Source organism: Loxodonta africana, chromosome 19, assembly GCF_030014295.1.
Source record: "Loxodonta africana isolate mLoxAfr1 chromosome 19, mLoxAfr1.hap2, whole genome shotgun sequence".
Lineage (NCBI taxonomy): Eukaryota > Metazoa > Chordata > Mammalia > Proboscidea > Elephantidae > Loxodonta > Loxodonta africana.
Window position 1 is genome coordinate 32754990 of NC_087360.1, and position 25772 is coordinate 32780761.

A 25772-nucleotide genomic window follows, 5' to 3' on the forward strand; every position below is an offset into this window, starting at 1 on the left:
CTTCGGTTTTTCTAGTAAGGAAATCAAGAATATGTTCTCAAAAGGTCCTCTCATTGTATGCACATTTTCCCTTGTGCTTGACAGAGCCACTGCCCTTTGGGAGCTCCAGGTCCCTGCAGCCTACCCAGCTGAGGTGCACACACAGAGCGCCCCTCTGCAGGTGGAGGGAGCTTTCTGGATTCAGAACATACAGACTGGAGCCTCGCACCCAGGCTCCCCTGGCTAGGTGTCACCCACTCTGTGAACCCAGGCCAGGAAGTCTGAGTACCCTTTCCACATGCACTTACGCTGTCGAGCATCACTTGGAGCAGGCAAGATGCTAAGTCTTGGTGCCCACCAAGGGAGCAGGCAGGTCCAGGAAGCAATCAGCAAATCACCTGTCCCAGCATGGTAGGAGGGAGCCCAGGGTATAATGGGCCAGAAAGGGCTGAAGACCATGGCCAGGCAGAAAGTGAGTGCACGTGGTGTTGGCTGGATTAGCAGGGCTGGGAAAGGACGGTCCAGGCAAAAGGCAGAACTCCTGCAAAGGCCCCGGGGCAGGAAACCTCAGGACACACCCAGGAGAGTAGAGTGCAGGAGAGGCCAGCAGGATGTTCCCAGGAACACCACAGGTGCCAGGGTCAGTTCAAATCTCCCATGTGTGGTGGAGCAAGGACAAGAGGAATAGCGAGGACAGGGTGGATGTGAGCAATACCCACAATGAGACTAAGGCAGGGAGAAGGAAGGACCAGGGGACCCTGCTCAGGTTGATGGAGGATGGGAAGGACAGGGTTGTGAGCACAGGGCCAGGTGGGCTGCCTGTGTAGGAGTGAGGCAGGGCCAGGCAGGCTGCCTGTGTGGGAGCAAGGCCTGGGCTTGGAGGTCCTGAGCTCTGGGCTCTGCTGTGCAGGCAGGTCTCTGTACTCTCTGACCCTCCACTCCCTCATCTGCACGTGGGGCATGAAAATGCACCATTCCCCAGTGGCTCAGGATGACACAGAGACAGCCATGCTAGAGGCGGGCTGGCCGAGTGCCCTGTCCCCTCATGGGAGGGTGGGGCAGAGGAGGGCGAACTCAGCAGGCAGAGCACTGTCCCCAGAGACTAGGAAAGAGGAGGCTCCCTCTGCCAGTGGGAGAGAGGCGACCACTTGAGCCCCACGACAAGGGGCCTGAGGAAGAGATGTGGGGCATTGGGGGACACAACAAAGCAGTGTCCAGGATAGCATGGCAGGAGGTGGGGAGTGGGTGGGGCTGAATGCAGGTGCTAGCAGAGCAGTAGGGGGCAACACCGCGTGGGTACTTCCGGGGACCCCGCAGCAGAGCACCCTGGGTCAGCCAGAGCTGGGGTTCTTCTCTCAAGCTGATACTGGGCTTGGTCTTGGCCTTCTCTGAGTACCCAGGGACAAAGTCCCAGGAATGACCCAGGGAACCCAGGCCCTACTTTGAGGCCAGTAGAGGTGGGGGTGAATCCCAGCCTGTGACCTTGAAACCCACCCCAGGGAAGGGCCCATGAGCTACAGGAGGGGAATCTCCTGGCTTGAAGGTCCAAGTGAAGGTGGGGCGTGGGCTGGTGTTAGACTCATTTGTTCCACAGCTATCCATTCAGGCCCCAGCTCCAGGGCACTTGGTGCTGGGTTGGCAGTCGTGGTGCCTGACCTCGAGGGCTTTATGGTCTGGGGTGGTGTCCTGATTGTAAGCTTTTTTATTTCATTTTGGGAAAATTGCTCTCAAATGGAGTAAACATGTTGCGTGGCTTGAATAAGAGTTCCTTCTTCGCAGTGCCTTTGGCCAGGTAAAGGGAAGCATGTCTTGCTCTCTCCTTTCCAAGCCCTCTCCTTAAGGACCTGACTTCCATGGATGGTGTGGCCCCTGCAAGCCCTCTCCCTCCACACACCTTCCCTGAGGGGTCTCTGGCAGTTATTCCACTTTACCCAGCTCACCCTTGGGCCCTAGTCGTTGGCCTCTGGAGCTCTGTATCGGTCCCAGAAGCTGGCCACCTGACATCTGCGTGTCACCTGGGGCAAACCGCCTCACCTCTGAGCCCCAGCACTGGCGTCACCTGCCTCCCAAGCATGGGTGGCAGGTTCTTTCATCACTATCACTGTAGGGTGCATTTGAGACCTTCTTCCAACAAGGTCATTCATCTCCTTGACCTGTATGATAACGAAGACCCCTTCCTAGCACAGACACTGGGGTCCTACCAGTAAGTGGCCACCAGACCCCTTAGCACAGCCACGGCCACGCCACATCTTCCTTGGAGAAAAGCCACTCGCTCCACCATGCGTGCTGAGGGGGAGACACCCATTGTTTAAACGTGGCTTCATGAGAATTTCTTAACTAAAAGAGGTTTTTTTTTTTTTTTTCTCTGAAAAGCATCAAGTTATTTGTAGCCTGAGTAGGTTGAACAGATTTTTCTTGCTTTGGCTTATTTTTTCACTCATTAACTTCTTTTCCTTATGAATTAAAAAGCGGCGATTTGTCCCCACACATGAGTTGTTATTTACTTCTCTCTGTATCACTGCCAGCATTAGCCTGCTCTCCAAGAAAAACAGAATACCCACTTGCGGAGGTGGGGGCACCAAGGTAGACTTTCCTTCAACCACCACATGACACTGCGCCCTAAGCTGCTGCCCTGCCAGTCCTGACCCCTTCCCTGGTGTCAGCTGCAGGCTCAAAGTTTGCTCTCTTGGGTGGGAAGGAGCTTGTAAGTTTTCCTTGGGATGCAAAGAGCAGCAGCAGTTAGTCCTGGGTGTTCAAGGCCATGCCTGAGTGTCTCTGCGAGGCCCCTCCCATCCACCTTGCACTATGGAGTCCTGTCCTGAGTTGCTGACTGGTGCCTTCACGGCCAGTTTTCCTGACTTCAGAGTTGTCCCATGTGGATACCTTGCCTGTTGTGGGGTGCCTTCAAGTTGATTCTTATTCATAGCGATCCCATGTGACAGAGTAGAACTGCCCCACAGGGTTTCCTAGGCGGTAATCTACGGGAACAGATCACCAGGTGTTTCCCCTGCAGAGCTGCTGAGTGGGTTTGAATCGCCAGCCTTTCTGTTAGCAGCCGAGTGCTTAACCGTTGTGCCACCAGGGCTCTTTGTCTTTTGGAATACATTTACCTAAAAAAAAAAAAGACCAGTTTTGCATGGTTTGCCTTATCTTTTGTGCCTTCCATCTCCAAAATCACTTTAAAACCACAGTTCTGAATGCCCATTGCTCTTGTACATCTGCAGCCTTCACCCAAGCTGTGCCCTTGGCCTTCCAGAGGCAGGTCTGCCTTCTTGAGGACAGAGCTCCTGTCACTCCCCCTTTGTGCCCCCAAGCACCGGTTGGCATAGATCCAACCAGTAACCAGTTGCCAACGAGTTGACTCAGACTCCTGGCAACCTCATGCGTGTCAGAGTAGAACTGCTCCATAGGGTTTTCAATGGCTAATTTTTCAGAAATAGATCACCAGGCCTTTCCGCCAAAGCACATCTGGTTGGCCTCAAACCACCAATCTTTTGGTTAGCAGCTGGGCATGTTAACCGTTTGTACCACCCAGGAACTCCTGCCATGGATCAGCAGGTGCTAAATGTCAAAGCACGAGTTTTCACTGTCCAGCTGCGCTGTCTTTGCAAAGCTCCAGGCCTTCTGAGACCTAATTTCCACCAGGCCCATTGTGGCTGATGAGTAGAATGCTCAGAAGTCCTGCCTGGCAGTGACAGTGTCTAACCCTACCCTAACTCTTTACCCAAAATTCCAAATTCCACAAATCTCTGAGACCAAAGGCCTTTCATAACTCGATGCCAAAGCTGGACCTATTTATCATGGTCTTTATTCCAGTTTGTGTGATTATTCATATGCTTCACTATGAAAATATTGATGTGTTTGATTACGAGGTGCAGCCCCAGGTTCCAACAAGATATCACACATAATAGATGATACATATGAAGAATTCTGAATTCCAAATGTGCCTGGCCGTGAGAGCTTTGGGGAAAGGTGGGAGTCTTCATGCTCACCACAGGATCTATCCAGGTAGAGTTCAGTGGTCAAGGGGAAATGGGCTTCGCCCACAACTCCTGGCAGAGAGAGGGCTGCGGAGAGACGGTGGCCCTTGTGTTGCACTGATGGAGCAGACAACTCTGTGCTGGAGATGAGGATTCAGAGACAGGGGAGCCCCAGTGACCCCCCAGGGAGCCCCTGAGGCTAGCAGAAGGACCATGAGGCACATGCCAGAATAGTCACCCTCAGGCAGGTTTCCTGGCCATGGAGGGGCACTGCCCAGACCAGGTGCAGCAGGACACACCCCTCCAAGGGGCCTTGCATGCAGTGAACACAGGCCTGACAGTCCCTTTCTGTGGGTCTGAGGGCTCCAAACATGCCATGTGGGAACACTTGGACAGATCCAGGCTGAGGGTGTTCCAGAATGTGGCAGTGGTAGAAGACAAGGGAGGGATTCACACTTAGGGCATCAGGGGGGCAGCTGCTGAGTCCCACGGACTCACTTAAGGACTGGTGGCCTCACCTTCCCCATTTGTATATGGGGTGCAGGCCCTGGCCCTACCTTCACAGTGCCGCTAACTGCCCCTCCGTATGGAGGGCTAGAGTCCCCCCACTGCAGCCCTTCTCCTCCAGGTGGTAGCAAGACTGTGGCAGGTCAGCCTGGACCACGACCCAGAGTGCCAGGTGCCAGGTGCCTGGAAGTGGGAGGGTGCAGGGATGCGGTGAGTAGAGGTGGGGAGCAGGCAGGCTTCAGGTTGGGCCTGAGGAAGTGCCTGCTAGGCTATTCCAGTCCCAGAAGGCAGCTCCATTTCTCTTCACAAATAATTCCATTTTACAGCCCAGGAAAAGAGAGGTGGGACAATCGCCTGAAGGCTTGTGATTTGCAGCTTGCCAAGTGTGTCTGCTTCCAGAGCAGATCTGTGCAGCACAGAGCAGCCTGCGGGAGGGGACTATGCCCTCCTGCTGGCAGGAGGAGCAGGACCCCAAGGCCAGGGGATCCTCCCTCCTGATGGGGAGAGAAGGGGGCGCCCAGCTGACCTCAGCCTGGTGAGAGGAGGCAGGGCCTGGTGAGAGGCAGTGAGACGAAGGCCTGAGCGCAGGGTATACAAAACGACCACATGCCTGGGGAGTCCACAGGCCCAGGTGCAGACGGGGTCCCAGCCAAAAGGCACAGTCCCCGCCTGGGAGCCTGTGAGGGGAGGGGCATTGAGCACAGCAGAGCAAAGGCCCAGGCACCTCGGGTCTCCCCTGGCTCCCTAGGGTTGGCCCCGCCTGTAAGAGGCGAGGGCGTCGCCCGAAGGCCACGGGAGCGGGGGACAGTCGGGGGGCGGTGCCTCCGTCCCCGCCCGGTCCCCGCCCCCGCCGGCCGCGCCGGGTCGCGCGTGGGCGCGGCGGGTGCCTATTGGCTGGCGGGCGCGCAGGCGGGGCGGGCGGCGGCGGCGCGGAGGGGCCGGTCACCCCGCAGCCTGGCCTCGGCCTCCCCGCTCGTTGCCGCGCCCCTCCCGCGCGCCTGCCGCCGCACGTCCCCCTCCAGCGGCCACCATGAGCACAGGCCTGCGGTACAAGAGCAAGCTGGCGACCCCAGGTGAGCCCAGCGACCGTCCGCACGCCCGCGCGCTCGCCTTTGTCCCTGCCGCCTGCCGGTCTCTCACAGTGTCTCTCCGTCTCTCCCCCGCCCGCCGGCCCGGACCCGCCTGGACCCGGACCCGATCCCGACCCCGATCCCGCAGAGGATAAGCAGGTACGTGTGCGCCGCCGCTCAGCCTGTCGCAAGACCCTGCCGGCTGTCACCCATTGTGGCACTAACGCCGCCGTCGCCCAGGCGCGACCCCACCCCCGCCGGCCGTCATCTCGCCCTGTTGTGATAACCAGATTGTCAGCCTAGGCGCGCCTGAGGCTTCAGAGGGGAGAAATGGGCGCAATGTCCATGGTGGGGGGGATTGGCCCCTTGACCTCACAGCAAGGGCCAGAGTCCCTCCCTAGGAAGGGGAGGGGGGTAAGTGCCAGCCAGCCCTGGTCGCTGGTCCAGCTCCAGGGTCTCCTTGCTAACCGTGCCTGCAGGCCGGCTTTGGGGGTCTTGGGCTGGGCCATGGTCACTACAGTCCATGGTCTGGAGGAGGGGCTTGGGGTCCACCAGCTAGCCGGCAGGCATTGAACAGCCCCACAGAGGAGCCTCAGGCCAGTCTCCCCACTCTCCTGCACCTTTATGCCCCCCCACAACGTGCTGATCTATGGTGGGGCCTCTTCCCCAGACTGGGTGCTTCCAGGGCCCAGTCTGAGTCATCCTGTGCCCAGCACAGGGCCTTGAACCCAGTGGGTGCAACTAAGCTTGTGGCCTCCCCAAGGGGGCTGGCCTGGTTCCAGCCCTCCGGGAAACAGAACTCAGCGAGAGACTGACCAGGACACCCACTGTGAACATCCAGCTCAGGCTGGAGGAAAACAAAGCTGTGAGATCCCGAGGGTGGGGTGGGGAAGTGGGCTGAGGGCTCTGAGCTGAGCCTGTTGGCCACTTCACTGGCTTGAGCTCAACCAGGTTTAGCAGACAAAAGAAGGCACCAGGGCGGCCCCTCCCCGGGGTGGGGGCTTCATGCACGAGTGGGTGCCCGGTAGGACTTGGGAGTGCTGGCCCTGGGCTCAGCAGGCAGGCAGGCAGGAGCAGTCTAGCAGGTGGTGTGCAAGCCCAGAGTCCCTGGCTACCTGGTGCCAAGTCTCCTGGCAGGGACATGCCCCATCCTGGGGCAAGTGGGGATCATCAGGAGGGGCTCTGTCATCAGCACCACCCTGCAAGCCAGGGCTTCCCCAGGGAGCCAGCCAGGAGTTGCCTCCCTATGGCGGCAGGTCAGACAATGCCTGAGATGCAGGGACACACATCGCTAGGCTATTGTTTGAGGGAGAGAGAAGGAGCTGAGGCTGGGGACCTACCCCCCATGGCCTCTCTGGACCTTCAAGTGCTCTAAGCAAAATCTTTGGGCTCTCCAAGCCCCTGGGCTCAGGCAGCAGCTCAACATTACCCAGGTTCTTTTGCCCATTGCTTCAGAGACAGGGACCCACTCCTGCAGGCCCATGCCTGCTACTCCATCCAGTAGCCAGCCTCACCCCACCCCCTGCCCCCAGGGCCAGAGGGAGAGACACCTCACAGGCAGGGGAGGAGCCTCAGATCCAGGCCAGGGACCCAGGGAGCTGGGGGGGAGGGGTTGGAGAAGAGCACAAGTTGTCTGTCATGACCCCTGTTGTCCTGAGTTTCAGCCTGTTAAGCCCTCCTGTGAAGGGGGCTGGAGACCCTTACTGGATAAGGGGCAGACAGAGGCAGCAGGGTGATTCCCCATGCCCACCCTACCCCTGTCTCAGGCAGTGGGGTGGCTCAGTGGGCCCTCTGTGGCCTCCTTCCCACCTCAGGCACTGATGGGGGTGAGGAGTCTGTGGGTTTTCTGTGCTCTCCCACCCCGTTCTAACCACTTCAGGTAGAAGTGGGGTTCCGTAGGCCCTCTGTGCCCCCTCCAGGCAATGGTGGGGGTTCTGTTGACTGCAGCACTGTTTCCAGAGCTGGCTTCAGTGATTCTAAGAATGGAAATACCTAGAGAGCCTCCAGGAACCAGAAGGAGTGGGTGTGGCTGTGTCAGAAAGCTCAGGAAGCCCTGAGAAATACTTGTGCCTCCAGGGCCAGAGAAAGGGGGTGGCAGGGCCTCTTTCTTAAGGCTCCCCCAGGAACCCACAGGCCCTGGTTGGGCCCTGTTGATGATGATGATGTCCCAGAAAAGCTGTCTCTTACCAACAGGAAAACTAAGGCAGTCTGGGAGCAACAGGCACCCTGTTAGATGCCAGGGTGTGGGAGTGCTGAGGCTCCCTCCCAGCCTAAGGCCTAAGGCCCCGGGCTTTCTTCCTGGAGATGCCCAGCCCTGAGATGCCAGCCCATCTGGTGGTGTGCTGGGCTGAGGGGCCATCTCAATGGCAGCTGGGCGGCACTCCTACTCAGAGGCTTCCTGCATGTTAGAGTGGCAGAGGCTGGGGCCAGAGGAGCTTCCTCTGAGCAAAGACTCAGGGATGGGCTCCCCTCTGCACTCTCAGGGTGAAAGGCTCTCCTGTTCCTCTCCAAGCCAGCAGCCTCTGCGCCCTTACAGCACAACCAGCGGGGCCTGGAGAGGAGACAGAGGCCCCCGGGGGGGAGAGTGAGCCTCCTGGTCCACTGACTCACACGTCACCCCCAGCTTCTTTCCAGGTCCCCTTTCCAGCCTCACTAATGCTGGTTTGCTGGGATTGGGGGAGGGGTGCGTAAGAAAAGGTTTGGCGGCCACCAGAGGGCAGTTTACTTGGGCTCAGGAGAGACCCCCGCGGTCTCTGGGGTGGCCACATGGTGTGAGGGCTGTATTTGCTGGGGCTCTCTAGGTCCTGTGAGCCCCAGCCTCAGTGTCTCCGTCTGGAGTAACGCTCCCACCCGGCCCTGCGGATCACTGAAGGCGAGGAAGTGCAGAGGTGTGCTCGCCAGGGGCCAGTGGGGGAGGGGGTCCCGCCTACCACCCTCTCTCCCCCCTCTCTGTCTCTGCTCAGCCGCGGGGCCATCTTGGGGGCGGCGCCGGCGGCCCGTGGGTGGCCGCCGGGTTTGCTGAGGCGCTGTCGTGTCGCCGTGGCATCAAAGTTTCCAGAGGTTGGGGGTGGGGGGCATCTCGTGCTCTGGCCGCCGGCGCTCCGCGAGCCTCCAGGAGACTTCACGAGACTTGCAGGCTCTGCCTTCGCCCTGCTTCTCCACATACCTCGGGGAGTCACGCCAGGAAAGAATCCTCTAAACACACACACAGACACACACACGGGGGAGAGGATCTGTGCGGAGAGGGGTGTGTCGGTGGGGGGGCGGAGACGCTGTGACACTGCCGTGAGGCTTGCATGCCGAGCTTGCAAGGAGAGAAGCGAGTGGATGGGGCCGGTCCCCGCGCGGGGCGGGAGCCTCCGCCAGGCTCAGGCGGCGGATGGGTCCCGGGGAGTCCTGCGGTGCCCTCTGGCGGGCGGAAGCCGCGCCGCAACTCTGGAGGGCGGACACGCGGAGCCACAGCACTCCCCTCTCCCCTGGCCCAGCCAGGCCGGTCTGTGGGACCTGGCCTCCCCACCCCACCCCACCCCGTGTCCTGGCGCTTGGACTGAGGCCAAGCGACCGGCCGCAGGACTCCCAGACACTCCGCGCCGCGCCCCGCCCCCAGGCCTTGGTTCGGCCCTGCCCTCTACACAGCTTCGCTGTAGCTCCGCCTGCGGCCCCATTTCTAGGCGACCGTTTCCAGGCGACAACGCGGCGCGGACCGCTTCTGGCCCCCGCCCGCGCGCTCCGGGAGCGCTGTGAAGCCCCGCCTCGGCTCGGGGTGCGGGAGCAGTGCCGGCTGGACTGGGGACGCCGCGCCCAGCTCAGGCGGCGCCGCGGGGCAGAAGATGGCTCGGATCGCCTCTGGGGTCGGCGGCACCCCAGGTGGGCGACGTCCTCTCTCCGGGCCTCAGTTCCCGCGTCCGTAAAACGGGGGCGAGAACAGAGTAAGGGCAGCACCGCGTGTAATTCCCTGCGAACGCCGGGCCCGCGTCGGCCTGCCCCAGTCTCGGGTCCAGACGCGGCCGGCGGGGGGTACGCAGGGTTGCCGCGATGGACTCGCTGGCGGCGCCCCAGGACCGCCTGGTGGAGCAGCTGCTGTCGCCGCGGACCCAGGCCCAGAGGCGGCTCAAGGTGTGTCGGGGATAGGAGATGTGGGTCAGTATGTGTGTGCCCCAGCCCGGGACCCGGCGAGTTCTGAGCGTGACATGGGCCAGAAGGGCCAGGGTCCGCAGGGGTCGGGCACTGGGGCCTTCAGCAAACGAGGCTTCTCGCTTACCGCTGTCTATAAATAGCCCCTAAGCCGCTGTCGCCGCTGCCCCCGCGGCTGGATCGGGGCCAGCTGGGGCCTCCCACCCCCTGGTACTGTTGAGAGGAGTGAGTATCGGCTCTTCCCAGCATGGAGGCTTCGGGTGTGTCTGAGAGGATCTCTGACCTGGTGATCTCCAACCACAGACGAAAAGGAGGGCATGACCTATGCCTGCTGCGCTTGACACCAACCCCCCCCCGCAGCCCCTCCCCCCTACAATCTCTGGGGTCCTTGCAAAACCCCTTGCTGAAGCTGGGCAGGGCAGGAGTGCGTTCTGCCACCCCCTCCCCTGCCTTCCCACCTCCCAACCCTTGCCCACAGGTCTAATCCCATTTCTGCCACTGAAGCACCCCACTCCAGGGACTATGCCCTCTGCTGCCTTCTCAGCCCAAGTCAGGTGGGGAGAGGGCATGGGGCTGCCCCAGGAGTCGCAGTGTGCCCCTGACATGTCCTGCTCCCACTCCCAGGATATCGACAAACAGTACGTGGGCTTCGCCACACTGCCCAACCAGGTGCACCGAAAGTCAGTGAAGAAGGGCTTTGACTTCACACTCATGGTGGCTGGTGAGTGGGCCAGGCTCTGGGTGGGTGGCTGGGGCCAGCCAGGCTCAGTCATGGGGACCGTGGACCTAACCCAAGCCCTTTGCTGTACCTGTGGGCAGGTGAGTCAGGTCTGGGGAAGTCCACACTGGTCCACAGCCTCTTCCTGACGGACTTGTACAAGGACCGGAAGCTGCTCAGTGCCGAGGGTGAGTGGTCTCCACAAAGTCTTAGCACTGATCCAACTGCCCAGGATCCCTCAAAGTGCACCTTTCCAGGTCCAGCCCCTACCCTCTCCTCCTGCAGGGGGGGTCACCTGGCCCACTTGTCTGCCCCCACTCAGGTCCAAGAGGGTTGGCCCAGACCATAGTGGGGCCAAGGTCAAGACACTGGGATGGATGCAGACAGGGTCCTGGCTGCCTGGGGTAGGGGCTGAGGGTCCCAAACAATGCCTCCCCCCAGAGCGCATCAGCCAGACAGTGGAGATCCTAAAGCACACGGTAGACATCGAGGAGAAGGGGGTCAAGCTGAAGCTCACCATCGTGGACACACCGGGCTTCGGGGACGCAGTCAACAACTCTGAGTGGTGAGGAAGGCCTGTCTGGGAGTTGTCTTCCCTACCTCCCTAGGCCTCCTAGGCTGGTGGGTGGCTCTCACAGCTGGGCCTCATGCTCCCTCCCACCCCAGCTGGAAGCCCATCACCGACTACGTGGACCAGCAGTTTGAGCAGTATTTCCGTGACGAGAGCGGCCTGAACCGCAAGAACATCCAGGACAACCGGGTGCACTGCTGCCTGTACTTCATCTCTCCTTTTGGGCATGGGTGAGTGGCTGCCTGGGGACTGGCTCAGGGGGCCACCCATGTTCACAGCCCCCTCACTGTATGATCCCCCTCACTGTACTAACCCCTTCACTGTTCCCATCACTGCCCCCTCCCCCACTACACCCTCACTGCACCCACCACCGCCCCTGGCTGCTTTCTGCAGGCTTCGGCCAGTGGATGTGGGTTTCATGAAGGCTCTGCATGAGAAGGTGAACATCGTGCCCCTCATTGCCAAAGCAGACTGTCTCATCCCCAGCGAAATCCGGAAGCTGAAGGAACGGGTGAGCCTGCTGTGGCAGAGGGGCCTGGCCCAAGACTCCCGGGCTGAGAGCACCAGGTGTGCTGACCCCTGGCGTCACCACGCCTGGCCCAGGGAACCTGGCCAGCTCCAAATCTGACAGTCCTTGCCCTGCTGCAGATCCGGGAGGAGATTGACAAGTTTGGGATCCGTGTGTACCAGTTTCCTGAATGTGACTCTGATGAGGACGAGGACTTCAAGCAGCAGGATCGGGAATTGAAGGTGAGAGTGCAGCTTGGTGGGCAGGAGGGAGGTGGTGAGGGACAGGGGAACCTGTGGCCAGAAGGCTTTGTCCTGTCCACACAGGGCCCAGAGGAGGGCGAGCATTGAGCTCCGACCTGGCAGGGTGAGGGTTGTCCGTGTCCCTTTCTGACCCGTGGTGGCAGTTTGGGCCCCAAATAGGTGTTTAGTGGATTGTGGAGCACTTGCCTGGAAGTTGTAGCCAAAGGCACAGCGGCGAGTGGCCAGGTTTCCCTACCCTCCCTTGCTTGTCAGGCACCCTCTTCCCACAGGCCATGAGTGGAAGGACCCAGCCCAGTGGCTCCCAAAATTCTGAGCCCCAGAGGGTGGTAGCTTTGGGGGCCCCAAACAGCTGGGGTGGTTATAACCAAGCCAAGGGCAGAGGGTGGGTGGCCACCAGGCCAGGAATTGGGCAGTACCCTCAGCCCCAGCCAAAGGGAGGGGCCTTACCAGGAGGCATGGGCCCAGCCCTGGGGGAGGGAGGTAGCTGTGAGTATAGCTCTTGGTGGGTGGGGAGCAGGAAGGGAGGGCATGCCTGATGGATGGGGCACAGCCTGGCAAAGGCCGAGGGGTGACTGCTGTACCAGTTCTGGCTCCAGAGGGCAGCAGAGGGACCATAAGGGGGGAAGACGCTAGGATCTCTTTTGGGGGTGGTTGGTGATGGTGATACTGGGAGGGCCAACCAGGGTGCTGAACGCCCATGCCCCTTCCAACCACTAGCCCTGCACCCACACTGAGCCAATCTTGCCCCCCCCCAGGAAAGTGCGCCCTTCGCGGTTATCGGCAGCAACACGGTGGTGGAAGCCAAGGGTCAGCGAGTCCGTGGGCGACTGTATCCCTGGGGGATCGTGGAGGGTGAGTTCAGGCCTGGGGCACCGGGTTCCCGGTGGGAAGACTCTTCCAGCCGGCGCCCCACCCACTGCCCGCTCCTGCCCTGCAGTGGAGAACCAGGCACATTGTGACTTCGTGAAGCTGCGCAACATGCTCATCCGCACGCACATGCACGACCTCAAGGACGTGACTTGCGACGTGCACTACGAAAACTACCGTGCGCACTGCATCCAGCAGATGACCAGGTGAGCCGGCCCTGCCTTGAGCAGACCCCGCCCCTGCCTTGAGCAGACCCCGCCCCTGCCTTGAGCAGACCCCGCCCCTGCCTTGAGCAGACCCCGCCCCTGCCTTGAGCAGACCCCGCCCCTGCCTTGAGCAGACCCCGCCCCTGGAGCTGAGCCACGCCTCTCCCGGTCCACGCGATTCCAAAACCCCGGGCCGCTTCCTGGTGGCCTGGGTTGTGTCCCAACTTCCAAATTGGTCCCCCAGCTCCTTGTCTCCTGGGGTGTAGGGACTCCGGAGGGCGGGCGGGACTTTGGCAGTGGCGGGGGTCGGCCAGACCTCCTCCAGCCCACCCGTGAAGCCGCCCATCAACCGTGTCTCTTCCGGCCTCACAGCAAATTGACCCAGGACAGCCGCATGGAGAGCCCTATCCCCATCCTGCCGCTGCCCACCCCCGACGCCGAGACGGAGAAGCTTATCCGAATGAAAGACGAGGAGGTAGGTGGACGAGTGGAGAAGGGGCTGGAGCCAGCCGGGGAGGGAGTAGGGGCTGGGCGGTGGGCGGGGGCTGGGCGGGGCCTAGGCCCTCTGTGTCTCGCCCCGACCCCTTTGTCTCTCTCCAAGCTGAGGCGCATGCAGGAAATGCTGCAGAAGATGAAGCAACAAATGCAGGACCAGTGACCACACCCCACCCCTCGTCGCTGGGGATAGACAGCCCATCCCTGGGCCAGCCCCTCCCAGTCCGAGACCCGGAGACCCCAGGCTGGCCTGGACTTGACCTTGGATTTGCTGGATCAGACTAGCCTGGACCCAACCCCAATCTCAGAGTAGCCGGATCCCGGACTGCTCCTACTGACGACCAGGGACTCGACCGAAGCCCCTAGCCAATCCTAATTTATTCTCGGCACCCGTCCTCCCCGCCCCTATCATCTGCTTCTGAGGGGTCTGGACAACAGCCCCCCAACCGGTCCCCTCTGGCCTTGGGGGAAGCAGGAGCTATGTTGGGTGGGACTTCTGAGGTCACAGCTCCCACCCAAGGTCATAACACTCAGACTCCAGGTCCTGCTCAGGCGGGTAAGCCAAGGCAGAAGAGAGTACCAGATCCCCAGGGTCCGGGGCCTATTCCCCACCCCGGTCACCAGGGCCCCAGAGCAGACTTGGGAGTCCTGTGTGCCCGCTCCTGCGGTCCGCCTAGCTTATGCTGAGACCCCACTTTGTGCCAAAGTGGGCCGCTCTCCCTTACCTCACCCCTGCACTGGGAAGCCCAGCGGGAAGGCTTGGGCAGCCGGAGCAATGGGGACCCCTTTAGACAACTGCGGACGAGGAGCGTGCTGGGCCGGCTCCCGGGACCTCCCTCGCCCCTCCCTCACGCTGTGCTGGGCCAGAGGGTAACCCCCACTATGCCCAGACAGCTGTGCTGGCTGCTGCTAGAGGTCCCTTCTCAGCGGCACAAAGAGGGGTCCCCGCTGTTGCTCCGGGATCCTGAGCCCTTGGCCTCCTGAGTCCTTGGCCTCCCGAGCCCCTCTCCCGCATGACCCCCAGTCTCCAAACACACACATCCTATGCTCCGTTTTGTTCAGTTGTGAATGCCATGACCTGTCCTGGTGACAGGGGAACAATATTGGTGAAAGTCGCTATGGGTGTCCGAGTGCTCCGTGCGCCCCGGGGAGCGGGTGGAGGCGGAAGCCCGGATGGCCCCTCGCGCAGGGGAGATAGTGCTCTATCTGCCGCACCCTTATGGCCTTAGAGTTATTTCTGGCCAGGCGGCCGCGATGCGGTCGCAGCAGAGAGCTCGCCAGGGCCTGGTAGGGCGGGGCGGCCATATCACCCTGCTCTCCAACTAACGCCTCGCGTTCCAGAGCAAGCTGGGGCACGGTCTTCTCGCCATGGGCTCCGGTGAGTCTGGGCTGGCCAGGGTCGGGACGCGCTCCCGTCGTTTGGCTAGAATAGAGGAAACTTGGGTCAGAGTTGGAGGAGACTTCCAACCAGGACGCAGGGTGGTGAGGCTTTCGGGAGAAGGGGGCCGCGATCCTCAGGAGTTGGAGTCCAGAGCTCCGGGTGCTCTGGGAATCTGCTCAGGACCCCGCGGGCCCGCTAGGCCCGACCAGCTCACGGCGGCGCTTCTTTTCCAGGGCCGCGCGGGGCGCTGAGCTTGCTGCTCCTGCTGCTGGCATCGCCAAGCCGTCCGGTCGTGGGCTGCCCCGCCCCATGCCACTGCGCAGGGACGCGCGTGGACTGCGGGCGTCGCGGGCTGACGTGGGCCTCGCTTCCAGCCGCCTTCCCGCCGGGCACGACGGAGCTGGTGCTGACGGGCAACAACCTAACGGCGCTGCCTCCAGGGCTGCTGGATGTGCTGCCCGCTCTGCGTACCGCGCACCTGGGCGCCAACCCCTGGCGCTGCGACTGCCACCTGCTGCCCCTGCGCGCCTGGCTCGCCGGCCGCCCCGAGCGCGCGCCCTATCGCGACCTGCGCTGCACAGCGCCCGCAGCGCTGCGGGGCCGCTTGCTGCCATACCTGGCTGAGGAGGAGCTGCGAGCCGCCTGCACTCCCGGCGCGCTCTGTTGGGGGGCGCTGGCGGCGCAGTTGGCGCTACTCGGCCTGGGGCTGCTGCATGCACTGCTGCTGGGGCTGCTGTTGTGCCGTCTGCGCGCCCGCGTCCGTGCCGCGCCCGACTTGTGGCTTAGCGCCCCGCTGGTGGCAGAGGGGGCCGGAGCAAGCGCTTCCTGAAAGGTGACGCCTGGCTCTGAGCGACGCGGGTCTGAAAACTCGACAAAAGCCCCAGAAGTCCTCTCCCTAACCTTGAGACCACTGTCGTACTTGGCCCCTGCCCAATCTCCGAGACACCTTACCCGTCGCTGCAGGCCAGATCCACGTGGGCCAGACACTGCTGACACTCCCATCCCTAGCAAGGCGAACTGATGCTCCCTGGGTTTGGGGAGGTGAGGGGGCAAATTGCAGCTCACACCCTACAGAGTCTTCCTCGCCCCAACTTCTGTGTAAAATAAACCCTTCTCCTCGTGGCCAATATCTGCACCACCTACCCTGGGAGTGCCGCTCCCCAAACCACAGATAGGCAGAAGGAGGCTCACAACAACACGAGCATTCATTCACACTCACCTAAAGTGACTTGAAGAGCAGTAGGTAAACACCACCGAAGACTTCCCTCTCTCAGAAGTTGGCCAGAGGGTGAACGTACTAAAAGCAGTGAGAACACCATGGAGAAGTGTGGACACCATGTGGGCAGCAACAACTCTCTGAGGCAGTGAGGACACTGTGGGCAGTGAGGACACTGTAGGCAGTGAGGACACTGTGGGGGTGATGGGGACACTGGGGGCAGTGAGGACACTGTGGGGGTGATGGGGACACTGTGGGCAGTGAGGACACTGGGCAGTGAGGACACTGTGGGGGTGATGGGGACACTGTGGGCAGTGAGGACACTGGGGCAGTGAGGACACTGTGGGGACAATGAGGACACTGTGGGGGCAGTGAGGACACTAGGCAGTGAGGACACTGGGCAATGAGGACACTGTGGGGTGATGAGGACACTGGGCAGTGAGGACACTGGGGACAGTGAGGACACTCTGGGAAGGTGAGGACACTGGGGACAATGAGGACACTGTGGGGCAATGATGACACTGTGGGGAGAATGAGGACACTGTGGGGACAATGAGGACACTTTGGGAGCTATGGGGACACTCTGGGGACAGTGAGGACACTCTGGGGCAGTGAGGACACTGGGGACAATGCAGGCACTGTGGGGCAACGAGGACACTTTGGAGGCTATGGGGACACTGTGGGGCAGTGAAGACACTGTGGGACAATGAGGGCACTGTGGGGGCTATGGGGACACTATGGAGCAGTGAGGACACTGTGGGGTAGTGAGGACACTGTGGGCAGTGAGCATACTCCAGGGACTCTGCAAAGGAATGTGGAAGCTGCAGGTATTGATGTTGTGGCACAGAAAATGAGGATACCAGGGAGGGTGGGGACACTGCAGAGCCTTGGGGAGCCTCTAGCAGAAAGCATCCCGCTGGGCTCTAGTGAGCCCATCTGTGGGTCTGTGCGCTGGGCAGGGAGGTCCCCAGAGGGCACCTGGGACCAGGGGTAGTATCAGTGGGAGGGTCTTACTGGGCTGGACAGGAGGCCGTTTTGTTCAGGTGAACTCTGTGACGCTGAGCAGATCTTGGGGCATCAGGTGGCCCGAGAATAAGTGAGAGCCGTCAACCTAAGGAAAGTCCAGGGAAATGAGGCTGACAGGGCCCGGGGGTGGGGCAGTGAGCTGGTCCCCAAGGCAAAGACGAGCTCAGGGGACGGCAGTACCCCCTAGACACTTGGGCGTGCCAAACGCAACAATGCCAGAGTGGGTGGCAGGCTTGGAGAGTATGGGCACTCCACACAGTGCAGGCTGTACTGTCCAGCAGCAGCGCTGCCTTCACAGCCTCCTGCCTGCACCCTAAGGGGTCAGACTACCTGCCCCACCAGCCCTTGGGCCACACACCCATCTGTGTAGTTTCCAAACCAGGCCTGGCCTCTGCAGCCTCTCTCTGCCTTGAGTGGGGTGGGGACCTAGGGGCAACAAGGGCTGGAGGGAGCACTAAGTATTGTCTGGTGTCAAAAAGGCGCCAGGACCCTAGACAGGGAGAAATCCTGCACTCCAAGGAAGGAAGTAGAAAAGGCAGGGGACACTCAGGGAGAGGAGGGAGCTTCAGTCTGTGCAGTGTGACCACAGGGACACTGGGCAGAGCCTGGCTCTCTCCAGCAGTGGGAGGAGCAGGAGGACAGCCCCCAGGGTGCACTGGGCCTGAGGAGGCTCAGGAGCGTAGGTCCCTGGGTGTGGGAGAGGCAGGGTCTGTGGGGGGTCTGCTTCCCGTGTTATTCAGATGCTTCGCCAGGAGAGTGAGGCTCAGAGGATCCCCGGGAGGCCAGGGGGCCAGGAGGATTCTCTGAGGAAAGTGTAGAGGTAGAAGAGGGAAGGCGCTCAGAGTAGGGGTCGTCAGGGGCTCCACGGGGCTGGGAGGATGCTGAGGACAGTGGATGCTCAGGGGTTTGGGGTTTCCTGAGGGTGGTGAACATGTTTTGTTGGCAGCAGTCAGGGCCATCAGGGACAGATAGGGCTTAGGGTAACTGTGGGGGCTTCTTAGGTGCTATGGGATTTCCTGGGCAGTCTGGGTGAGAAGCTAGGCATCTGGAGGGCAGGGCAGTGCCAGGGTGATGGAGCCATGGGGGAGGGGGCCCTGTTGGTGTGAATGGGGCTGCTGGGTGTCTGGAGCCCTTGTGCCGGAAGTAAGCCAGGCCTTCCCTCTACAACCCTGGTCCCACCAAAACCCATTGCCATCGAGTTGATTCTGACTCACAGAGACTCTGTAGGACAGAGTAGAACTGCCCCATAGTGTTCCAAGGAGCTACTGGTAGATTTGAACAGCTGCTTTTTGGTTAGCGGCCATAGGTCAACCACTGCCCCACCAGGGCTCCTGGTCCCACCAGGCTGCCGCCAATCCAGCCTCCCAATCCTACAGCCTAATCTCTGCCTCCAACCCCAGGTCTCTCCTCCAGAGCTATTGGGCACCTCCCATCTACTGGGAGCAGCAAAAGGCCCTGTCCCTGCTCCCCACGCCATTGCCTTCCCTCTCCAGGCTCCCAGAACATCGCACCAGCCTGCCACCCACAGCCTCTGCACAGGCGATTCCCTCTGCCCAGGACACATTCCCCTGTCACTGCGGCTCCTGCTCATTGCCCCCTTCAGTCTACCCCACCGCCACCTCCCTTGGACCTCCTCTCTGACTGCCCTAACAGCAAGGGGCTTCTCTGGGCCTCCACTGTCCTGCCCCTGACCCTGTGGGTGAGCACCCAAGGCCCATCGGAGCCCTCCCTGGGTCTCCCGCGTGGCACAGGGCTGCATGTGAATAAAGGGGTGACTTCCTCCTCTCTGTTGGAGCCAGCCTGCAGTTGCCTAAGACAGAGTCCTCTCTCCAGCCCTATGTATGGCCCCCATTTGGCGGGCCCTGTGGACAACAAAGGCTGTTATCCATGGACCCCAAGCAGGACCCTGACAAGAGCCCTGGCCCCCACCGACCGCCACTGACCTGGTCGGGGAGGCTGCCGCTGACATGGCCTTTGTCCTGGCTTTTGTAGGACAAGACGGATGGCCCTCTGCTCAGCTGATGCTATCTCGGGGCTGCCGGTTGGATGTGAGGCAGGACCACCCTCTCCTTTGTGGGCAGGTGTGGGGCATCCGGCCTATTGTGGGCTGTGGCCGACTGTCCGGTTGTCCATCCAGCCTTATCATCACATCAACGGACAGTGGCCCCCTTTGTACAAATGAACTGTCCACCCCTGTCCTCCCCAGGAGGTGGCCTGGCACCCGCAGATTCCCTGATGGGGGTCAGAATTACCTTGTCACAGCAAAGGTACCTGGGCAATCCCCTAAACTCAGGCTGGAAGTGCTGCAGGGACAGTGTATCTCCCTACTGTCTAGAGAGGAAACCAGACCCGGGAGGGGTCTCCCTGCTGCCGGGGCCCCAGCACTTTCTGCACTGGGACCAGAGCAGAGACAGACCTCTGGGACTCCCTCGCTTCCTCATGGAAGCCTTCAGGGGACAAATGTAGGGCCCAGGAGAAGTGGCCTGTGGGTCCTAGGTGAACCCAAGCTAAGAGAAGGAGGTCCCCCTGAGCTGGGAAGAGACCCTGGGGGAACCGCAGGGAGCAGCCAGCCAGAGCCCCAGCTACACCCTCACTGCCCACAAGGCCCTCAGGCTTCCAGGCCAGGGTCACAGGGCCAGGGCCTTTCAGAAGCTGGAACTGCAGAGGCATCAGGGCCTTCTCTGGAATCATAGTGTGGTCAGACACTAGGAAGAACTTCCCACTTGCTGGTTCATGGAGCAGCTGAATGCGTAGTTCTTCCAAGATGTTCCCCCTCCATTTTCCACCACAGCTCCTAGACCAGCCCCGGCCAAGGCACTGACCACAGAGGGGTGCAACCTGGCTTCACCAGCTGACATTCTCCAGGGCTCCCCCATCCCAACCCTTGGATGGGCCCAGCTCAGCCCCTGACCCTGAGCTGACCCTCTCACACTGACCCTGGGCCTCAGCCTTAAGGAGTGTGGGGAAGTGGATGGTCCCAGCTCAGTGCCCCTGAATGAATGGCCCTCGGGTGGGGGCAGGGGGTGGGGTACACACCCCTCCCCCACAGAGGAGAGCACCTACCATCCCCCCCTCCAAGCACTGTCCTCCATTCCATAGGCAACACACCTGCTCAGGACCCCTTCCCCTCTGTGGCCTCAGCCTCCTCCTTCCAGATGGGGGCAGGTCAGGGGCCTGCCCAATCCCCACACCTCCAGACCCAGGCTGGCTCAGTCAGGGCCCCTGGCCCTCTGCCTGCACTACTGCCCACCCAGCCTCCCTGGGCTCCCGGGGCCATCAGCCTTAGATCCAGGCCCAGCTCTAGCTTTGATGATCACCCCTGACTTGCCCCCAGCACCGGTCCTCCACACCTTTGCCCATCAAGCCCCCTCCACCAGGAGTCCCTTCCTGTAATGACTATGTCCTCGTTATTCGAGGACCTACACAGGCTTGTACTCTGCAGGGAACTTCCCCACCCTGCCCGGGCCGGACACTTGGGTCAGGACACTGTGTGCCCCAGAACCCCCAGGGCTCACAACCAACCAACCAGCAAGTGAGTGAACAGCCGAGGGGTGGATAGAGCGAGCCCCAGCAGGGCCAGACGGCAGTCCGGGACAGACACAGCAGCGAACTCTGGTTGGGAGCCACCGTGTCCTTACCTGTGAAATGAGTGGGTGCTATTGGCACTGCATCCCGTCCCTGGTCAATCCAGAGTTCGCAGCCCTGGCGCCTGGTCCTGCCTGCCCCTTGGGCACCGCGACCCCTGGCAGGCACCAGAGGGCGCTCACGGTCTGCAGAAAACGCCAGCTCGGGCCAGACGGGAGGCAGAGGCCGCTGGGGTGGCTGAAAACCGTCAGCAGGGAGCCTCCGGACCACGATCGCCGGAGAAACCGAGGCACGGGGGAAGGGGAGACTTGCTCGCCCCCATGCTCCCAACAGATGGGCAGAAGGGGGAGAGGAGGGGTGCGTGAGCGGCCGCTGACAGACGGAGGGAGGGGTCCGCGCGGACAGCCGTCGCTGACCGCCCACCGACCGAGAAGATAAGGGACCTCTTCCGCCGGCGGGGGTTAGCCCAGGTGCGCCCTTCCCCCTCCCATCGCCAGTTTGCTCCATAAACACTTATTGAGCACCTGCTGAGTGCACCGTGGCGGCAGGTGCCGCAGGGAGGACTGGGGCGCGGAACCGAGGGACCCCGGGGCGGGGGAGGGGGTCTGCGCGGGTTCCCGGGGAGCCTGGCCAGATGCTTCCCTTCGGGCAGCGGTGAGGATTCAGGAAGAGAGCCCCCCTCCCGCCTCTGAACAGTCTGGGCGTAGGGTGCATCCGTGCTCTGGGCTCCATCCTTGCCTGGAGGTGAAAGTTCCCAGGGAGACAGCAGCCTCTGGCTAAACTGACGCTCACTGGGCGGAGACTGAGTGGGACTAACTTGGCCAGGCCCTCCGAAGGCCTGGGGGCCGCAGCCTGGCCACGTGGGGGGGCGCACCCGCCGCCCAGACGGAGGAACAACATTGGGGTGGGTGGCGGGGCCCTGGGGGCCCATAGCTCACCGCACAGTCTGCGCCCACCCCCAGCGTTTCCGATGGAAGACAGGCGGCGGTGATAAATCACCGGCTCCCGCCCCCACCCAGCGGCTGATCCGTGGGGAAGGCGGGCTGTGTGCGACAGAGACAGGAGACAGGCCCAGAGACTGAGAGACACATGGAGAGACAGGGACAGCGCAGGCGCCCAGCTGACACGGGCCAGGCCCCCAGTTTCCCCTCCAGGCGCCCCCTTCACCAGGCGCATCTGGAAACCAGCTGAGAGCCACCCCATCCCCCACTGGCCAACTGACAGGGAGGAGAAGGGAGGGGGCACGGCCTTTGCAGCCCCTAACTCCAGGCTCCCCTGGGAAGACCATAAATCAGCGGGGGGCTCTTAGGAGGTGCCCCCCAGACCAAGGGAGGGTCTTTGGGGTCACAGGTCACAGTGACTGAGCCTGACCTTGGCTGTGCCCCTCCTTCCCTGAACGGCCCCCACCTCTCTTTTGTCTCAGTATGGTCACTCTTGCCCAGAGGCAGCTCCTCCGGTGCCACCCATGCTGGAGGCCTGTTCCTTGCCCTCATCTTCTTCAACCACAGACACAAAACCTCAGCAAGAGAACCCCTGGGGACTGGGGTCAGCAGGTTCCCCCAGTGAAGGCCTGTGGGGGTCCCACTCTGCCCCAGGGGAGATGCCGTCTGTCTCTTCTTCCGTCCTGCCTTCCTGTCACCCCTCCCCCCCAACAGGGTGCTGAGAGCCAGCTGGACAAAGGGTGCTGAGAGACGGGCCAGGTGAGCTAGCCCTACCGCAGGTGTGAGCAGCCCGAAAAGGGTCATTGCCTGTGGGCAAGGCTGAGAGAGCCCAGGGGAGTGCTCCCAACACCTCTGCTCCCCAACCCTCCACTCCCCTCCACTGTCCCTCTCTCAGGGGCGTGTCCAGCAGAAAACCTCTCATAGCTCACGTGGCAGACATGAAGCCTCATGTACACAAGGAAACCAAAGCATGAATGCACACCATTAAATCCCACGTGACTTGTGTCAAAAGTAGTAGGGGTGGGGGAGGGGACTTGCTCCTTAAAACTTTTGGAGCTGCTGGAACGCTGTCCCTGAGGGAGGCAATGAGTGCCCTGCGGACCGGCCCAGGCCTGGGCCTCATCACTTGGACAGTCTCCTGACTATCAGAACAAACCCTCAACTTAGCACTGTTAGCCCTTTGAGCTGCCCCATCCCTGGGACATTGAGAGCACAGAGAGCGGGTGTGCTTGGGGCTAAGAAAGCTGGACAGGGAGTGCCCAGGTAGGCAGAGAAAGCCTCCAGGGGGCCATCCAGGCTGGGAGAACCACGTTGCAGCTGACTCTGTGTGTTCCTGTGAGGAGACGCATCTCAGGTGAGGGCAGAGCATGTGCAAATGTGCCCAGAGGTGTGCAACTGGGCCCGGGGCTGGGATTCCAGGGTGCTCAGAGTAGGAGGGTCTGAGGGAGGGGGGGGGAAGGAAGGGTGCCCCCATCCAACCACTCACTCATTCTGCATCACTGAGGATCTCTGCAGAGTGCAGCCTCGCCTGGAGGCCCTGCCTAACAGGGCTAGCTCCTTCTTCCTCCCACTGGGATTGTCCACACGACGTTCCCTCAGGCCAGGATGGGCATCCTTTGGGAAAGGCTCGCGGACTGACAGATCCACATGTGACACGTAATTGCCCAAGACCTTCAGAGGCGGGGAGGGAAGGGCACTGTCTTAGTCATCTGTGCTGCTGTAACAGAAAAATTTTTTATATTTTTTAGCAGGCTAGAAGTCCAAATTCAGGGTGTCAGCTCCAGGGCAAGCCTTTCTCTCTCTGTCGCCTCTGGAGGAAGGTCCTTGTCATCAGTCTTCCCCTGGAGGAGGAACTTCTCTGCACAGGAACCCAGGTCCGAAGGATGTGCTCTTGGTGGTATGAGGTCCCCATATCTCTCTGCTCACTTCTGTCTTTTATATGTCAAAAGAGATTGGCTTAAGACACTATCTAATCTTGTAGATATCATCAATATAGCTGCCACTAATCCATCTCATTACATCATAGTGATAGGATTTATAACACATAGGAAAATCACATCAGATGACAAAATGGTAGATGATCATACGATACTGGAAATCATGGCCTAGCCAAGTTGACAGGTATATATGGGGGACAGGAATCAATCCATGACAGGCACGACAGGGGCCAGCAGCTGTATCCTCCCTGGCCAGCCAGGTGCTGCTGTCCCCTCTCTCTCCATCTGTTTCCCAGCCACACTGAACCATTGGACCAGCCCCACAAGGTCTGCTTCTCATGTCCAAGTAGTGTGGACCAGTGTGACATACCCACTCCTGGGAGGGAGCGTGGAGCCTGGGCTAGGGTATCCGGAGAGGATGAGGTAAGTGTCCCCGGGGCAGCGTAGGCACATGATTGGGACTGGCCTGAAGGGCTGGCCTCCAGGCTGTGGAGGGCTCCGGGGAGGTGCCGTGGACAGACCAAAGGCAGGGCTATGCCTATGCATCTGCTGCAGAATTTATTTGGATATTTTTTGTATTTGGAGTTTTGCTTTTCTCTATGCTTTGTTTATTTAAAGATGCTCTTGAAAAATTCCAGCTAGTCTTTGCAGATGCTGAGGAAAGGGCTTCTGTCTGGGCAGGGCAGGGAAGGGGCAGGAAGCCTGTGACAGCTGCCTGTCCCAACACGCCCTCCCCATGCCCCTGTGTGTCCACTAAAGGCACTTGACTCTTTCTAGCTACATTGCCTTCCTACAGAAGCGTAGCCAGGGGGCCCGGCACAGAAAGAACCAGCAACACAGACCCAGAGCAGGCCGGGCACCCACGAACCCAGCCACCCTGAGAAAAGAGGGCCTCCAGGCCCTCCATCCTGCGGGGGAAGCAGGGCACTGTCCACTTTTTTTACAGGAAAAGCAGGGGCAGTTGATGTTAACGAAAGAAGAACAACTCAGAAAAGGAGGGTGAGAATGGTTGCACAACTTGAAGAATGTAATCAGTGTCACTAAATTGTGCTGTGGAAACTATTGAATTGGTGTATGTTTTTGCTGTGTATATTCTCAACAGCAACAACAGAACAGACAAAATTTAGGAAAAAACTGAACTGAGAGAGAAAAAAAAAAAAGCAGGAACAGGACTATTCAGGGGAGCCTCCCTTGGGCACTCCCTGCTCTGGGGATCCCTGTTCTGGGGGTGTTTGCTCAGCAGATTCCTGGTCTGGGGGTCCCTGATCTGGAGGACTCTGGTCCAGGAGGTCCTGGTCTGGAGTCCCTAGTCTGGGGGATCAATGCTCAAGAATCCTTTGTTTCTGTCTCCCACCCCATCCCCTTATTTGGGCAGCCATGGTTCTGCCAGACCAGGGCACTTGGGGAAAGGAATGGTCGTCTTCGAGACGTCAGTCAGCCCTTCTCTCTGGGCTCCTGAGCCTCTCGCAACAAGCCCAGTGGGAGGGGCAGCTGAAGCACAAGCAGGCTCCCCAGGTTGTCTGTGGAGGGAATTTACAGCCAAGACTGACTGGAGGGCCCTCAGCCTCAACTTGGGAATCTTCCAAATCCTTGACAGACTTCAATGATCCTCTTGTGATCGCCCAGAGTCTTCCCCAAAACCACTTACAGTCCTCTCAGGTCCTCCTCCAATCCTCTCAATTCTCCCAGGGTCCTCCCTGAGTACTTCCCAATTCCTCCCCAAATCCTCCCAGAATTTCCCTTGAATCCTCCCAAAATCATCCCTGAATTGTCCCATAGCCCTCCCAGGCTCTCCTCAAATCTGCCCAGAGTCCTCCCCAGGCCCTCCTCCCATCCTTCAAGTCCTCCCCAGGTCCTCCTCTAATAATAAAAAAATAATAATAATAATAATACCAGAGTCTAAATCAAATCCTACCAGAATCCTTCATTGATCATCCCTGAATCCTCCCTGAGTCTTTATGGAATTCTTTCAGAGTCCTCCCTGGGTCTTCCTCAAGTCCTCTCAGAATCCTCCCTGGATCCTCCCAATGTCTGAATCAAATCCCAGCAGAGTCCTCCAAAAATCCTTCCAGAGTCTTTCCCAAATTCTTACTGAGCCTCCCAGAATCCTCCTCAAATCCACCCAGATTCCTCCTGATTCTTCCTCAAATTCTCCTAGAGTCCTCAAATCCTTCCAGAATCCTTCTCAAGTACTCCCAGAGTCCTCCCCAGATCCTCCACAAATCCTCCCACTCTTTCCAGAGTCCTCCTCGAATGCTCCCCAAGTCCTCCCAGAGTTCACTCAGAGCCCTTTCCAAGTCCTTCCCTAGTTCTACAAGAGTCCTCCCCAAATTCTTCCAGGGGTGTGCCCAGTGGTATGGGGCCATGACTGCCTGGCTTCCCTGGCCT

General features: G+C 60.4%; 2 protein-coding genes across 6 annotated transcripts; both read left to right on the plus strand.

The window, feature by feature from the left end:
* The first annotated feature begins 5439 nt into the window (after positions 1-5439).
* Positions 5440-13676, plus strand: SEPTIN5 (septin 5). Of its 5 annotated transcripts, none has more exons than XM_003419104.4 (12): positions 5440-5539; positions 5685-5695; positions 10295-10391; positions 10490-10576; positions 10830-10953; positions 11055-11189; positions 11353-11470; positions 11608-11709; positions 12486-12582; positions 12668-12803; positions 13176-13278; positions 13405-13676. In XM_003419104.4, the coding sequence occupies exons 1-12, from the start codon at positions 5497-5499 to the stop codon at positions 13459-13461; spliced, it is 1110 nt and encodes a 369-aa protein (XP_003419152.2). In that variant the 5' UTR covers positions 5440-5496; the 3' UTR covers positions 13462-13676. The 5 variants fall into 5 exon arrangements, with proteins under 5 accessions (XP_003419152.2, XP_064128614.1, XP_064128615.1 ...); XM_064272544.1 differs by having other exon boundaries at positions 5442-5538; positions 5636-5695; XM_064272545.1 differs by lacking the exons at positions 5440-5539; positions 5685-5695 and adding an exon at positions 5708-5950.
* An 855-nt stretch (positions 13677-14531) lies between these two features.
* GP1BB (glycoprotein Ib platelet subunit beta) lies at positions 14532-18359 on the plus strand. Its single transcript, XM_064272546.1, has 2 exons — positions 14532-14676; positions 14913-18359. The coding sequence occupies exons 1-2, from the start codon at positions 14667-14669 to the stop codon at positions 15506-15508; spliced, it is 606 nt and encodes a 201-aa protein (XP_064128616.1). The 5' UTR covers positions 14532-14666; the 3' UTR covers positions 15509-18359.
* The last annotated feature ends 7413 nt before the right edge of the window (positions 18360-25772 follow it).